This window comes from Passer domesticus, chromosome 5 (genome assembly GCF_036417665.1).
Source record: "Passer domesticus isolate bPasDom1 chromosome 5, bPasDom1.hap1, whole genome shotgun sequence".
Taxonomy (NCBI): domain Eukaryota; kingdom Metazoa; phylum Chordata; class Aves; order Passeriformes; family Passeridae; genus Passer; species Passer domesticus.
Window position 1 is genome coordinate 47,101,499 of NC_087478.1, and position 15,847 is coordinate 47,117,345.

Genomic DNA, 15,847 nt, shown 5'->3' on the forward strand with positions numbered 1-15,847 from the left:
CGGGCGGGAGCCGTGGGCGGTCCGTCAGCTGATGCAGGCGGCATCATGTGAGCGGGGCCGGGCCGGCAGAGCCGCTCCGCGCCGCGGCGGCAGCGATGGAGGCGCTGGTGCTGAGCGGGCTGGCCCTGGCCCTGGCGCTGCCCTCCGTGGCTCTGGAGAACGGGCTGGCGCGCACTCCCCCCATGGGCTGGATGTCCTGGGAGAGGTTCCGCTGCAACGTGGACTGCGAGGCGGATCCCCGCAATTGCATCAGGTCAGTGGATGGGGCTCGGGCGGGTCGAACTTCAGGGCCGGGATGGATCTGGCACCGTCTGCATCCCTGGGACCCCGGGGTAGGGGGTGCATGGGAGGAGGGAGGCTCAGACGCCCCGGTGCTGGGCCGGAGAGCCCCCAGAGCCGAAAGATGTAGCCAGGCTTTCCGGGCAGTCGGGGAAATGCTTCCCCCTCGGTGAGGTCAGTAAGCACGGATAGGGTTTAAATGGGAGCGCTGGAGACCCTCCTGTGGGCCGGACTGTAACAAACAGGGCCAGGAGACCAGCTCCTTTAAAAAGGCCTTTACTAAGAACAGCTCTTGGGTGGGGAACCCGAGGGGTCACGCACACCGCCGCTGCTCCCGTAGGGTGATGCTGAGGAGGAGGAGAAGTGCAGCTTTGTCTCTCGGCAGAACTGAGACAATGTTGGCTTCTAGTTTAGGGGTGCCATCCAGACTGAGTACTATTATATGGTGACAGGACAGAATCCGGCTCTGGTCAATGGTGGGTGATTCCCTGTGGTGCTGCCAGGTTAAATTCATAGTTTATGTGCTAGTTTGTTGTTTTTGAGAGGGTCCATATAGTACCAACAGCCCCTCATTAAATTCAGTCCGGGTGTAAGTCCTTCTGGGAGCAGGGGAAGTGGTTCCTGATGGAAAGGGATACAAATACAGGGAAAGACAGTAACACTTAAAAGTGGCACCCAAAGGCAAGTCCCAGAACTCTTAACATTCAATATTCAACAACAGACCAACACTTCAAATGAAGACCCTATCAACTTCATCAACATTAACTAACAATTACTACTCTGAAAAAGAGCTCCCGTCTCCAGGGTTTAATGGAGGACCAGCCCTCCAGAGCCCCCAGTTAACCCCAATTCCCTCTGCCTACCTCACCTGCTGAGGGTGCAGGTCACCTGTGCAAGGGTGGCAGGGTCTCACCTGCCATGCCTCCTCACTCCACAGCGAGCAGCTCTTCTTGGAGATGGCAGACCGGCTGGCAGAGGATGGCTGGAAGGAGCTGGGCTATGAGTACATCAACATGGATGACTGCTGGTCTGCCAAGCAGCGGGATGCGGCCGGACAGCTGGTTCCCGACCCCAAGAGATTTCCCAGCGGGATTAAGGCTCTGGCTGACTATGTGAGTGCCCGCTGGGGGCCACTGGGGATCTCTGTCCCCATGCCAGTATGGTGGGAGAGCTGGGAGGGAAAAGAGGACTCTGGTACCTGGGAGACACCTTGGATCCCTTCATTTGCTCCTTGCAGCTCTGTTCTCCTCACAGGTCCATGCCAGGGGCCTGAAGCTGGGCATTTATGGTGACCTGGGCATCTTCACCTGTGGGGGCTACCCAGGCACCATGTTGGAAAATGTGAAGCAGGATGCCCAGACCTTTGCAGCGTGGGGTGTGGACATGCTGAAGCTGGATGGATGCTACTCGTCTGCAGAGGAGCAGGCAAAGGGTAAAAGTTCACCAGCCTCTGGCATTCCTCCCCCTATTGCCTGGGTTGGGGCAGCTGGCCCTCTGCAGCAGCACTGGGCCAGCCAGTTCTTCCCTTGTGCCTCCTATTGCAAATGCTGGGAAAAGAGGCGAGTTTGTGTGCCCTGGAGCTGGTGTAAGGAAGGAAGCCAGGCTAGCCTGGTATTCCCCTTGCTGGGTGGGCTGGGACAAAGGCTGCTACTGGGACATGGGCTGCTGCCAGCACCCCCTTCACTGGTTGATATCTTCTCTCCCTAAGGATATCCAGAAATGGCGAGGGCCTTGAATGCCACAGGCCGCCCCATTGTCTATTCCTGCAGCTGGCCAGCATATCAGGGGGGTCTTCCCCCCAAGGTAAGGGATTTCCCATCTGTTGGCAAGTTCCCGTGTCCCCTGTGCCCTGGAGGAGCTCTTGCTGGAGCACCATGAGCAGGGAGTTGCACCCCCTTAATTTTCCACCCCTGGATGGTGCTGCAGGTTCCAGAGGGAATGTGGCCTTCCTGCCAGGTACCCGGGGACACTTGGGGGTCCCAATACAGCTGGAGATGGGAGTTTGTAGGAAAAAGGCTCTGGAGTGTATCCTCTCCACCCTACTCAGATGGTGTGGGGTTGGTCCTGGCAGTCTTCTTGTGAAACAATCTTGTCTGGTTTCAGTACTTGAAATAGGATAATCTTCCTAGTATATCTTTCTTGAGAATTGCTTGCACTCACATATTTCCTCTTTCATTTTTTGAAGTCAGTCCTGAGCTGCTCTCATTCTTGTAGCTGATAGGTTATCAGATTTCCCCATGGCCTCAGTGGTTGTTTTTGCCAGACATTCTATAATACTGGGGTGTGCCCAGACATAGTGGGATATGTCTCTGTCTTGCTTCCTTGCCCTTCTCCAGATTCCTCTGTTACACACTTGCTGGACAGTGCAGCTCTCAACAATTCAGCAGTGCTGCCCTGCCTCCCCCACCTTGCAGAGCAGTTCTTTTTCCTCTCCTGCCTGACACTGTTCCCCTTGTCAGGTGAACTACACCATCCTGGCAGAGATCTGCAACCTGTGGCGTAACTATGACGACATCCAGGACTCCTGGGACAGTGTACTTTCCATCGTGGACTGGTTCTTCACAAACCAGGATGTGCTGCAGCCGGCAGCTGGCCCCGGTCACTGGAACGACCCGGACATGGTGCGGCTGGGTGATGGGTGCTTTGGTCCTGTCTGGGGATGAGGATCTGCAGGGATCCCCTCCTAGGGGCAGGGCAAAGGAAGAGCTCCAGGAGCAGGAGCCCTGTTGCTTCAGAGGCAAAGATGGTATTGCCTTTGGCTAAGCTGTGGGAAAAACCACAGTGATTGCAATGAACAGTTCACCACTTGAATTTACCTCTCAGGTTCTTCAGGTGTTCTTGTCCTTCCCTGCACGGCCTGAGGGCAAATAGTGGTGAAACAAGGGGTGTTAACAAGTGTATTTGAGTGTATGTTGCTAGCAGGGATGAGATCTCCCAGTGGCAGTGGTGGTCTACTTAAGGGGAAGCAAAAGTGAGTGGGAGGTTTCCCTTGTGCATTCCCTCCCAGCAGGAAGCAGCATCACCACGGGTGACAAACAGACATGTTTCTAACCTTTTTCTGCTACTTCCATCTTTTCACCATCTCCCCTCCAGCTCATCATTGGAAACTTCGGCCTTAGCTACGAGCAGTCACGCTCCCAAATGGCTTTGTGGACAGTGATGGCAGCTCCGCTCCTCATGTCCACGGATCTCCGCACCATCTCCCCCAGTGCCAAGGAGATCCTGCAGAACCGCCTGATGATCCAGATCAACCAGGACCCCCTGGGAATCCAGGGGCGCAGGATTGTCAAGGTTAGGGGGAAAGCAGATGCCTTTGGGAGAGCAGACAGAAGTAGCACAGAACATCAGAATAAGGAGGGAGAGGGAAGCGATGCAGAGAAAGAGGAGCAAGAGAGCTGTGGGAGTTGTGGGCCTGCTGGTGTAGCAGCCCCACAGGGCAAAGTCAGAAGTCACACTGCTCCTGGCAACTCTGGCTCACACACCTATCCCCGCCCCTAGGAGAAATCCCACATCGAGGTGTTCCTGCGCCCACTGTCGCGGGCTGCCAGCGCCCTTGTGTTCTTCAGCCGCAGGACAGATATGCCCTTCCGCTACACCACCAGCCTGGCCAAGCTCCACTTCCCTGAGGATGCTGTGTATGAGGTGAGCCCCACTGACACATTGCATAGCAGGGCAGTCCCATGGCACATGGATCCCTCTCTTCCCAGATCTCTGTGTTCTGGGGCGTGAGGCGGGGTACTCACTCCGTGCCTCTGGGATGAAGGGGCAGGTGCCCACTGCTGTGCCCTGCCCCACTGTGCCATGTCCGTGACCACAGCTGGACCCCAAGATGCAAGGTCTGGAATTGCTGGTAGCTCCATCTCTCTCTTTCAGGTACAAGACGTGTACGCCGGGAAGATCGTTGGGGCCCTGAGAACAGCAGACAACTTCTCAGTCATTATTAACCCCTCGGGGGTGGTGATGTGGTATCTGCGTCCCACGGCACTCCCGCCACAACCCTGGCAGGCTGTCAGACAGCAAGGCCCAGCCCTTCTGTGACAGGGCCCAGTGGATGGGGTGTGGACCAGTGCCAGGGTGAGCCATGAGACCCTGGGGCACGTGGCTCTTCACAGCACAAGTGCCTTTTGCTGCAGAGCCCAGCAGTGCTGGGCACTGACCATCCCCTGGTACCAGCTTGATGGTGTCTGCTCCATCTGCACAAATCAGGAATTCTTGTTACCCACTGCCTAAGGTGTGCAGAGCGTAGTGCCTCGGTGCTTGCAAAGCCTTTTGAGATTCTCTTATGGAAGATGCCATATAAGCAGAGTCCACCACCACTGAAGTTTGTCAGCTCTGACACCTGAGAACTTCATTGCTTTGAGCTGGGTTCTGCTGGCTGCTGCAGGGTCTGTTTGAACTACACGTCTAGAAAGGCTTTGGGTGCTTTAGTATCTCTGAGGGTTGTGACTTTCCCTTTTTCCCCAGGTGTGTGATGGCATTAACCTCAAGGATCAGACTTGGTCACCTTCTTTCTTTTGCTATAATCAGCTTGGTTTAGGATGAGGAGCTGTCAGCTGGGCTGCCTCCCACACATATCCCCACCAGGACCAAGAGCTCTTGGAGGCATAGTGGCCCTGTGCAGTGAGGCTTTTCCTGCAGGCCTGATCCTGCTGCCACGATTCTAGAGGCCAGCACTACTGCACCCTGGTGTGCGTGCTCGCATTGTATTAAAGCCCCTCTGGTAGAAGTTTACAGGAAGCAAAAATCTCCATGAGCCATGCACAACCCCAGGAGCTGCGCTGTGGTACACACCAAAAACTGTAGAGCTATGGCACGTTGTGTAGGAGTGCTGGCAGGAAGATTCTGATGCTCAGTTGAGGTGGTCTTTTGGGTTGGGAGTTGGTCACAGATGCCTCCGAGCTGAAAGTTGCATCTTTCTTTCTCTAGAAGGAAATTTCTGCTAAAAGGAGGATCAGATCCTACTTCAGCAGGCTGAAAACTCAGGATGTCTCAGGAAAAGGCTTCTTCTCCCAAGGGCCCTTGCATCCACAACTCTATCCTGAGGAGGAGCCTGCACTAATAAACTGGAAGTGAGTGTCAGGACACTCTAAAGCCCTCAACTGCTTCACCTTCATAGAGCAGACTACCCATGGAAGAGTTCTAGGTGACACAAGATTAAGCCTCAGAATGGGGAAATACCACATTTTAGATTAGGAAAAAAATTTCTCTATTTCTGTTCAGCTGTGGGAGGTTTCCTGGTTATCTGTTGTCCAGTCTGGTTCCTGAAGGACCAAATGGTTGATTCTGGACCCTTCCAGAAACTTTCTCTGAGGTGCAGGGTCAAGATTCTGACCACAATGCTTGCAGTTCTAATAAGGGAGGACTTGCCAGCTAAATAAGGTGTTGGCTTTGTTCTTGGGGAGTGATTGAGGCAAATTGATTGAAATAAAGGGAAGTAGATCATAGACTCTGTTTCATGTGTTGCTAGCTATACCTGCTTGGTTAATGCAGGATTACAGGGTCATTACCTCAAAACAGGAACAACTATGCTAGGAAATAGAACTGGTTTCCTGTCAGAAACTAGACTGCTGCAGAGTAGGAAATGGCTTTCCAGTAGTTACATGTTCAGCAGGGCAGCAGTATTTCCTGGCACAAGGGGAAACATTTTACAGTCTATAACCAAGTGCCATTTTCCTTATTATATATTTATTTTTCCATTGCTGATGAGGAGTTTCTTTTAAAGACTTCAAAGGCTCCCCTTTGGTGTAATGTACACAGAAGAGGTGCTACAAATGCAGCTGTGATGAGTAGCAGTGTGACACAGCCCTTGTTACAAGGAGTGATGGAAAATGAACATGTGCCACTTCTGGATACCTGGGCATAACCACAGGCACCAGCCAGCCTTCCACCCTTCCCAGGCAGCAAGGGGATAAGCCCCACCTTCTTCACTCCCCCCAGTCACTTGATTCCAGGTCCAGCTTAGCCACATACCAGGGAGAGGGATGTCCTGACCCACAGGTGACCCAAGGGAACAGCAGCAGTGGCTGTAGTTCATTCCAGCCTTCTGTGCAGTATGCAAGAATTAAGGTCAACACAACACACACAACACTGAACTGGCAGATAAAGTATCAACACTCCTGTATTAAAGTGCAATTCAAAAAGTAACAAACATTCAAGGTTGATTTTTTTTTAAAATACAGAGTTGTTAGAATATCTCTAAGTCAGAAAAAGTGTTTATAGATGAGGAAATTTACTTCCCCCCATGTGGAACTGCTTTAGGAATTCATACTTTTAAGTTGTGCAAACCTGACTTGCAGGAGAGCCCTGGCATACAGGGAAGTAAGAGGGAAAACACTCCTTCCCCCTCCTTGTGAAGGCAGGGAGGCTGTAGGGAAGAAGTACAGTCACCCTATATGTAAAGAACCACAAGGGTCTCCACCAGACTAGAGGCTCTTCAGAGCAGGTTTAATAGCACTATGTCCTAAGGAAAAAGGAAAGCTTGTGGCTGAGCAGCCAGAGTCCCTGCAAGAGAGCCAAGCACTAGTAACTCCCACCCAGACAGCAGTTCCCAGCCAAGGGCACTGCACCTGTAAGCAACCAGCTCTGGCATTACAGTGCCCACCTGCCCACGCACAGCCTGGCTCCAGCAGCTGAAGGAAAAGATGAAGGCCAGTTTTCCCCTGTGGAGGTAGCACACAGCACAGATTTGCTCAGCAGAGGGAGCCAGGGCTGCAGGACTTGTCTCCTGACAAGGCTACTGCCAGGTCATCTGCCTAATGTCACATATTTTGCTCCAAGACAGGCAGTCTCCTGTGCAGACTCCATTATGCTCGAGGCATGGCTGCTTGACACAGGATCACTGCACAGATGTGGGACAGACTGATCCCCAGGCCTGCCAGTCTGTGAGCTCACTGCCCTGAGGCACACCTTTGTTTGCTTCTCTGTTCAACGGCTACAAAGACAGGGACCCATCCCCTTCCCTCTTTCGTAGCCAAATGCTTCAGCATCTCTTCGAATGCACTTCCCAAGGTCATGACCCCTCAACTGTTAGTTCAGAATGCCACACACTTCCAAAACAATATAGGATTTCCAAAGTCCCATCTCAAACTGAACTGCCCTAGAATTTAAGGACATTTAACACCTTTCTAGGGCACCAGAGGATCTGTGCAGGGAACCTCATAGCTCTCCACACCTTTCCTCCTGGATGGTGCTTCAGAAGTCAAAAGTTTAGCATTCCAAGTTGTTTCACTCCAACAAGATCCCAGAGCCTTCACATTTTAGTCCTAGATTAGTCATGTGATACAATTTAGTAAGTCCATCTCTCTCTCCAAGCCAACGGCAGGGCACAAGGTTAGTCCTTCGACCCCATGAGATAAAGCAAGTAAGTAGGAAAGTGCTGTTGTCCTGCCTTGTATTGCCACTGACTCAGTGTTTAATGAGGGCAGGTGCTCAGCTGCCCAGCACTGTATCTATTGTAGAGAAACAGAGATCTAGAGATATGCTAACTTGAGGGGTACTAACAGCCAAGTTGTCTTCAGGGAGAGAGAAGGTGGGAGGCTGGCTGCAATTTCCTTCTGCTAGTTGTTCTTCTTATCCTCAGGAGGTGCATAAGGAGGTGGCTGATCCTGGAAAGAGATACAGTAGAGTCAACAACCATGCCTGTTTTAGGGCCAGCTCTTTCCAGGCATTCCCAGGCTTGGCTCACCAGAAATGAGTGCCCTGCAGTGAGCTACAGACAGAACCAAGTTCTATGGTTTAAGCTGTCATTTCATCACACCATTCCTCTCTAGTATCAGCTATGTTCCATGACAAATGCTGTCTCCATAACATTTTTAGGAAAAGTCCCCTCAAAACCAGGTAACAAATGGTCTACTGCAAATGGACCATTTAATCTGTTTTAAATGCCATTCTCCCTTCCCTTCCAGGGCTTTGTCCCTGTTGAAGCTCATAGCTCTGACCCAGCAGACAGCAAACCCTGGGCTGAGGGCCAGCTTTGCTGCTCCATCACTCTCCAGCCTGCCAGAGCCAAGCAAGGCAGTGAGGGGCACAGCCAGACTGCCATGTACCAGATGGAGGCTACAGACAACCTACTGGCTGCCACTGACTGAACAGTAAGAAACCCAACACAGAAAGAAAGCAAAACAGAAACCCACATGCCATCTTCCTCAAGTGACCTATTCTTTAACTCTCCTCATTTTCAGGCCCAATGGATGCAGAGAGCTCTGTGTTTTCTACGTGCCCTGCAAGGCTGCTATGCCTTTAGGAGTAAGACAGGAAGTAAATGGCTGTCAATGGATCAATCTCAAGGCCTTCCTCCTTTCCTGACTGAAAAAGTCACCAGTCTTCCTCATGGAAGCCTCCCTCCCATACAAATTTCTGCTCATGTTCAACATGAAGGTGCATTAGACTTTCTAAGAAAGCAAAGCACCATCTCTGCTAGTGACAGAGGAGGGAGTAGGCACTTGAAGACCAGGCATGGTACTCACCATGGGCATGTACACATTGTGGGGGTTGGCAGGGTTGTAATATGCACTGGAAGCTGCTTCCATGGCCTTGCTGCCTCCTGGAAAGGAAGGAGAAGTAGCCACCTTAAATATCTGAGACAATGGCCATGGTCCCAGAGCCTTCTCCCCAGCTTCACCTCTTCCAAGGAGGCAACAAAGGCCCGAGGAGCCAAGAGGAGCTGCAACAAGCTGGGTCAGAACTCAGAGCAGCTCAGCAAAGCTGGCTAGGGCTGACCACAAGCTGTGCAGTGCAAGGCAGAGTAGCTCCTACAGAAGACTTGGAGCTCTTGCAACAACAGCTTCTCCACCCCATGCTGTGCCCATGCCACCCTCAGCCCAAGCCCCCAGGCACCATTTGCAGCCAGACCCTGACAGCCCAATCCCATTTACCTGGCATTCCTGGGCTCACCCAGGCTGGGGGAGCTGTGGGGGCTGAGGATCCTGCAGGGGGTGCCCCAGAGTAGGGTGGTGGGGGTGGCATGTACATGGGGTTCATGTTTGGAAGTGGTGGGTAAATACCTGAAAAAGACAACACCAGGCTGATGCTTTGGACCACAGACCATGGGACAGAGAGCTCACAGGCCTGACAGCACATTAGCTGGGGATGAGAGCAGTGGTAAGGGCTCTCCAGGCTTCCCAGGGATTTGATAATTTACTAATGCCTGTCATGTCAGCAGGCAATAATTCTCTACCAAGCAGCACCACAATTTGCAAACCACATCGTCACGTAGCTACAACTACAGCGACACACGGGTCTGATCAACAGCACGTGACAGATTCCTGCAAGGACAAGGGTCCTTGATGGAGACAAAACTACAGCAACCCGCACTGTCACCTCCTCACAGCTAACACGAGACATCATGCACAGCTTCCAACCTGGAGCCTGGGCGTAGGGGTAGCCCATGGGCTGAGGAGCAGGTCCGTAGGCACCCACGGGGGGCGGTGCGTAGGGATAGGCTCCGCCGGGGGGCGGAGGGCCAGCGTAGCCCCCGGGGGCAGGCGCGTATCCTCCGGGAACGGGGGTGTAGCCATAGCCAGGCTGCTGCAGAGGAACGCCACTGGAGGCTAAGGAACACACGCGTAGGTTAGTTTTAGTTCTTAAAACTAAAGGTAGAGAATAAAATGAAAATAGTGCTGTTAATGCAGCGCTGTTTCCCCTCAATAGATTCGCTATATAGTCCTGGCATAGTGCTGTGCCTGAAAAGCATTAGGCACAGAGTGCTGAAGGAAACCAGCTGCAACAATACAACCCCACAGGTCCCAGTCCCACCACAGAGCTCCCATTGCCTGAAGGAAAGACCTCTCTAAAGCAAGTAGCAGTACAGCATGTTTTCCTTTTTTTTTTTAACATACTTTTGTTCTGAAAACAAGTACATTTTAAAACACACATTTTTTAAAAAAGAAAACTTCATCAGGAAAAGAGTTCTTGTTCCTCCATTTGAAAATTTTAAAAGAATTTGTTTTTTAAAACTTATTTTTCCCCTCTCCAAATATGCACTTTAGCTTTCCCCATCTTACTGCACTAGTTGAGAACTGGGAGTAGCTAAGTGAAGCAATTTTTCACCATCACATATTTCAACTTTTTTCCAGTAGAAATAAGGTTCTGTAGAAAAAGGTGGTACACCTCAGAAGCCCAAACCCCAGAACACTCTGACTGCACAAAGCACTAAGATGAAATAAAGAAAAAGGATTGAAAGGGAAACCAAAAGCTCCCCTGGAAAAAGAAAAAATACTTTGCTGTGGAAGAGGGCCAGGGGTACCCCCCTTCCCATGAAGTTCAGAACGAGCACAATTTGCTTACTAGCTCAGCCAGCCATGGGGGAACCACAGGATCTGAAAATCCCTTACCACTAGAAGCAGCTTTCAACATCAGCTGTCCAAACTCAATGGCTCCTCCACTGTTGAAAGTCAGTTTAAATGTCCCCTGCCCTTCCCAGCCACCTAGGAGAGAGAATTAGAATTTAATCCAAGACAACAAAATTGTTTATACTTTAATTATTATTTTTTTCTTTATTTCAAAACTATTTTGCATCCTATTACCAGGAAGAAAGTGTCATGGCACTGCTATCAGACATCCCCCAAAGTACTATCTCAAGAGGATCAGGAATTTATTGTTTTACCCTTTGAAAGGCATAGTCATGTAGAAGCAGCCCACTCTAGATGCAAGACTGCTTTGTTCTTTCCTGAAAGGTTTAATGGAACCTAATAAAGAGCAGTGTGAAGATGGAACATTTATTTCACTGGGGATATTAACTTAAAGCCCTCAGATGAAGTTTTATTGATATCCTCAGTGAACTACAGATCAGGACCTGCACCTCAAGCTAGGATTTAAATCAAATGTGTGTTTTTAACAAAAAATATGTGTCATTTAAATGTAAGATTTATCTTCCTTGTCTAACAATTAAATTGGTATCAAGAGAGATAGTCTCTTGGGGACAAAATAGAAATAAAGTATAGAAATACAACAGAAGAGTCCATCATGGATAAAGTCAATCATTTGGTGATTCACCTCCACAAAATCACTGTCTTAGTATGACCTCAGCCCAAGAAAGTGAGCTGATCCACAGTTCCCAGACAACTCAGTCACTTTAAAATATTGTTATAAACAGAAAACAAAAAGAATAAACACTTCAGATGCCATGAAAATGCACATGAAAAGGCTGAAGAGGGAAGAAATTTGAACCAAAAGCCATGTTTCCAATCCCTGTTTATCTTTTGCAATTCCCCATGTTTGGTCATAAACACCTCTGTTAAGTGTTACTGTGGCTTCATGATCAAACTGGGATCAGAGCTAAATCAATGATGGACAGCAGACTCCCAGATCCATGCAAACCATACCCAAGGGGCTCTTGACTTCCCAAAAACCAAAAGTGGTGGCTAATTCTAATTCTGTGTATCAATAGCATGGACTGGTGCCTTGGTCATTTACCCACCCTTTCAGGTCAAAGAAAAGAGAAAAACAAGCACATTGGGAAAGTGAGTAAACACAATACACAAAGTTAAATAATTATACAAAAGTCGTCCTGGGCAAGTCAGTCCCTGGCCTGAGGGCAGGAATTGACATGGCAGCAGTGCCCTAAAGCGCAGGAGAGGGGAGTTAGCCCGGTGTGGACACACCAGCTATGCCACCACAGCTACTCTGGCATTCCTGTGCACAAAAGCTGGTGTGGTGTTCAGCAGAAACAGCCTTGTGATGCTTGGGAAGAGCTCCATCTGCAAAGCACAGGCACGTACCTCCGGCCTCAGCCTGGATCTGTCCTTTGATGTAATTGGCAGAGAAAACAGGCTGCTCAATGGAGCACCCCTTCACCAGATAGAACGGCATCATGAAGGACAGCATCGGATCCTTGCCCTTGGACACAAAGATCATCTGCAAGACAGCAGGGAATGCTTCTGAATGACTTGAATTCAACAGAGAGAGTGATGATGGAGCCCTCACCGTATCCAAAAAGAGGGTAACAACCTCCAGTATGAGTATGCATTGAATTATTTCACAGCTTTAGCACTGGGGAGCCCCAACAGATTTGACGGCACATGGCTCACTCACCTGAGGCAGGTACATTCCAAAATAATAAACCACTTAGAACACACCTGCACGTTTATGGAGTTTTACTATTCTGCTCTTTAAGGATAATCTATGAGATTTTGCAAAGGAAAACATTATGTGAAACATAATCACTCTAGACAGTGATTTCCAGGACTGTGTGTGCCTTTGTAGGTGACTGGGATAGGTATGAACTATCCCATTTGTGGCATAGGTATGAACTATCCCATTTCCACCTTTCCTTCTCCTACGCAGTGCTGTCAGTGGTCCCTTCCACAACAAAAATCCCTTATTCTATCATCAACTACGTTTCTGGTTTAAAGTTTACAAGATCCCTTGAGAAAGAACCAACCCTGCTGGCACCAGACTTACCCTGTAAGGGGTGAGATACAGCATTCCTTTTTTAGTGCCTTTGAAGACTTCAGGCTTGCCTGTCACGTCACTGAAGGAGAGCTCCACATCTTTGCACTGTTTGAGGACACTGCAGGAAGAAATCAGACAAATTGGAGAGAGAAACTTGGTAACACATACCCTTATCACACAGGGCAGGGAACAGCACAGCAGAACTCTGAATATTATCCCAAAGTCCTGCTGTGGGCCCCGCTGTTTTGACTTTGAACAGAGAGGGATGATTTATGCAGACTGGAAGAATTCATCCTCTCATCTCAGACAAGCCCTGCTCCTCCTTCAACAAGGGCACCTCTAATACACAGGGGGGTTTCCATCTCCAAAGGTGTCACACTGAGGAATTCCACTCTACACACAAAGACCCTCAGCCCAAAGATCAGGGCACAAAAGGGCTGAGGTGTCAGAAACCATTCCCGTGATGCCAAGATGCAATCTCAGAGCAATCCTCCCTCCCAGCCCATGCTCACATCAAGTCCACTGCACTGGAACAGCACTGCTGTGTCACCACACCCACTGTGCAAGCTGAGGAAGTGGCTGCACTGAAACCTCGCTGCTGAGCCTGCCTCCCGTGACTGAAGCAAGCTTTGGAGCAAACAGCACCACGCTGAGGAATGAAGCAATGAGTCAGCAGTGCCAGCAACAAAGATATTACTGCTGGAGATCTACGGGAACATTAGCAGAGTTTCCTAATGACACAAACCCAAACGAGAGCTGTGAACGCTGCAGGGTCAGGGGTATGGAGCTGCATGAAAAATTAAATATATTTTCAGAAAAAAATGAGTCATCTTGGGAAAGCATGTCACTGAGTCTATGGTGCAGATCTAAACATACCACAGAGTAAGAAAATCTGCAGAATAAACAAAAGAACCTTGAGGGTGATAAACCTTCAGCATGTTACAGTGGCAGAAGACTCCAAGGTGTTTTATGGTTCAAGAGCATGAAAAACAAAGTGACAAAACCCTAAACCAACACAATCTAACCACAATCCCTGAATGGGCTGGATCTAAAATAATCCTTATAAATTCTGCTCAGCATACTGTAGAAGCCAAAGTCAGGAAACTGTGGAATTATTTGGGGAAAGGAGGAATCTTCAGGGCCACCATATGGAAAAACAACCAAATGCCCTGTAGTTTCAGGTTGTTTGCTCTTTGGGGAAGAGAAGAACACTGTAGATGTATATGAAAAATGCAGCTACCCAAGAATGAAGATGTTGAAAAGTCTAGCTTTGATGAGAAAAAAGAACCTGACCAAGAAATTCTACTGGGACACTGCTTCATGGCTGAGCTAGATGGAGATTCTCAGACTGGCTGGAAGGGACAGATTTATGAGACAGCAGAGCTCTTTCCACTTCCAAAATGCAAGTGGGAAACATATATTCTAGGCTAAATACAACCAACTTTCTGACAGCTTTAATCTTACCAGAACACTCCCTCAATCATGTCTTGGAGCAGCATTTCACACAGCTGCCTCACTGGGAAGAGTTTCCATGCAGTCATTGCAATGTTTACTGCTTTGCAGCCACTGGCACGAGCAGGCAGCCTGCAGCCAGCCCCACAGAGAGTGAGGAGGCTGCTGAACCGGTCTGCAGCTGCGTGCCTGTCCAGGGCTGTCACGGGGGCTGTGTCCCTGGGGAGCCACACTGCCTCACCTGTGACTGAGCAGCACCCCAAGGAATGTGTGGTTTCATGATCTCAAGCCAGTGTTAAGGCTTGGAAGGGATCTTGAAGAATACCTGGTCCCAGTCTCCCTGCCATGGCCATGGCCATGCTCCACTAGATCAGTTTGCTCAGGGCATTATCCAAGCCAGCTCTGAACACTGCCCAGGCTGGGGCACCCACAGCTCTCTGGGCAACCCATTCCAGGGCCTCACCACCCTCAGAGTAAAGAATTTCTCCCGAATGTCAGGCCTAAATTTCCCTTCCTTCAGCTTGTGCCCATTACTCCTCATCCTAGCACTGCAGCTCCCTCTGTGCCTTCCCTGCAGGTCCTGTTCACACACTGGGAGGTTGCAATGAGGTCTCCACACAACCTTCTCTTCTCCAGGCTGAACAGCCCCAATGTTTTCAGCCTGTCTTCACAGAGGAGTGCTTCATTCCTCTTACCAACTTCGTCTGGACTTGCTCCAACAGCTCCATATCCTTCTTACACTGGGGACCCCAGAGTGGATGCAGCACTGCAGGTGAGGTCACTCCAGAGTGGAATACAGACAGAACCACCTCCCCTGACCTTCTGCCCACGCTGCTTTGGGTGCAGCCCAGGACTCAAGGAGCAATCTCCTTTAAACTGACACAACCCCAACACCTCAGAGGGCCTTCCTGACTGAAGCATCAGGAGTCAGCTCCAAACTCAACGCAAGATGGAGCACATTCTTCGAGTGTAATTTTCCTATTAATCACCAGACCCAAACCAACTCCTCTGATCCGTGTACTTCGATCCTTTACTGGGCCCCGGGTTTCTGGGATTTCTCCTGCCAGGAGCAGCCGGCAGGACCGCACTGAAGCCCCAGTCTGTCCAGGTCTGTCAGTCCCCGCCCGGGGCGAGGGCAGCCGCCTGTGCTTCCACGGAGAGAGAGGCGCTCCTCCGCGCAGAGCAACTTGGAATTCAAGCGATCAAGACTCCTACCTCAAACAGTTTCTGCCTCTCTGGCGTCACTGAGTGCAGACCTTAAACAAACCCGATTCCTTGACTTCTAAGAGCGCTGGTAGCCGCAGTCTGCACCCAGACTTCAAGGACCCCCGAGCTCCGCGGGGAAGAGGCGCAGCCCCAGGGACTGAGCCAGGCCTGCTCCCGCTGCCCCCGGCCCGCCCCGCCCTGCCAGGAGCCCTCGGTGCCGCAGAGCCCGGGCCGAGCCGGGCCTAAACGGCCGGGCAGGAACGGCCGGGCTCGGCCCAGCGCGCCCTCCCGCACCGGGCCCCGCCGCCCGGCCCTGACGAAGGGACGGGGGGCTCGGGGGACCCGCCCGGCCCGCGGTACCTCTCGGCATTGGGGATGACGACACCGCCCTCCTGCGAGTGGTTCCTGTTCAGCGCCATCTTGGCCCCGCCCCTGACCGGTAACGGCAGTGACGTCACGTCCAGCGCGGCCCCGCCCCCGGCACGCGTTCCCGCCGGCCCCGCCCCCCGCGCGAGGCGGA

General features: G+C 50.9%; 2 protein-coding genes across 3 annotated transcripts; one reads left to right on the forward strand and one right to left on the reverse strand.

Annotated features, from left to right (window-relative positions):
• Nucleotides 1-15: 15 nt before the first annotated feature.
• NAGA (alpha-N-acetylgalactosaminidase) lies at nucleotides 16-6,735 on the forward strand. The gene is made up of 8 exons (XM_064420031.1): nucleotides 16-253; nucleotides 1,217-1,391; nucleotides 1,534-1,711; nucleotides 1,988-2,082; nucleotides 2,739-2,900; nucleotides 3,373-3,570; nucleotides 3,778-3,921; nucleotides 4,153-6,735. Exons 1-8 carry the CDS (start codon nucleotides 96-98, stop codon nucleotides 4,315-4,317), a joined length of 1,275 nt encoding a protein of 424 aa, XP_064276101.1. The 5' UTR covers nucleotides 16-95; the 3' UTR covers nucleotides 4,318-6,735.
• Nucleotides 6,380-15,847, reverse strand: WBP2NL (WBP2 N-terminal like). Of its 2 annotated transcripts, none has more exons than XM_064420051.1 (8): nucleotides 15,688-15,847; nucleotides 12,679-12,787; nucleotides 11,997-12,132; nucleotides 10,611-10,703; nucleotides 9,639-9,827; nucleotides 9,153-9,281; nucleotides 8,745-8,821; nucleotides 6,380-7,883 (listed from the first exon to the last, which is right to left on the reverse strand). In XM_064420051.1, the coding sequence occupies exons 1-8, from the start codon at nucleotides 15,744-15,746 to the stop codon at nucleotides 7,836-7,838; spliced, it is 840 nt and encodes a 279-aa protein (XP_064276121.1). In that variant the 5' UTR covers nucleotides 15,747-15,847; the 3' UTR covers nucleotides 6,380-7,835. The 2 variants fall into 2 exon arrangements, with proteins under 2 accessions (XP_064276121.1, XP_064276122.1); XM_064420052.1 differs by lacking the exon at nucleotides 15,688-15,847 and adding an exon at nucleotides 15,337-15,598.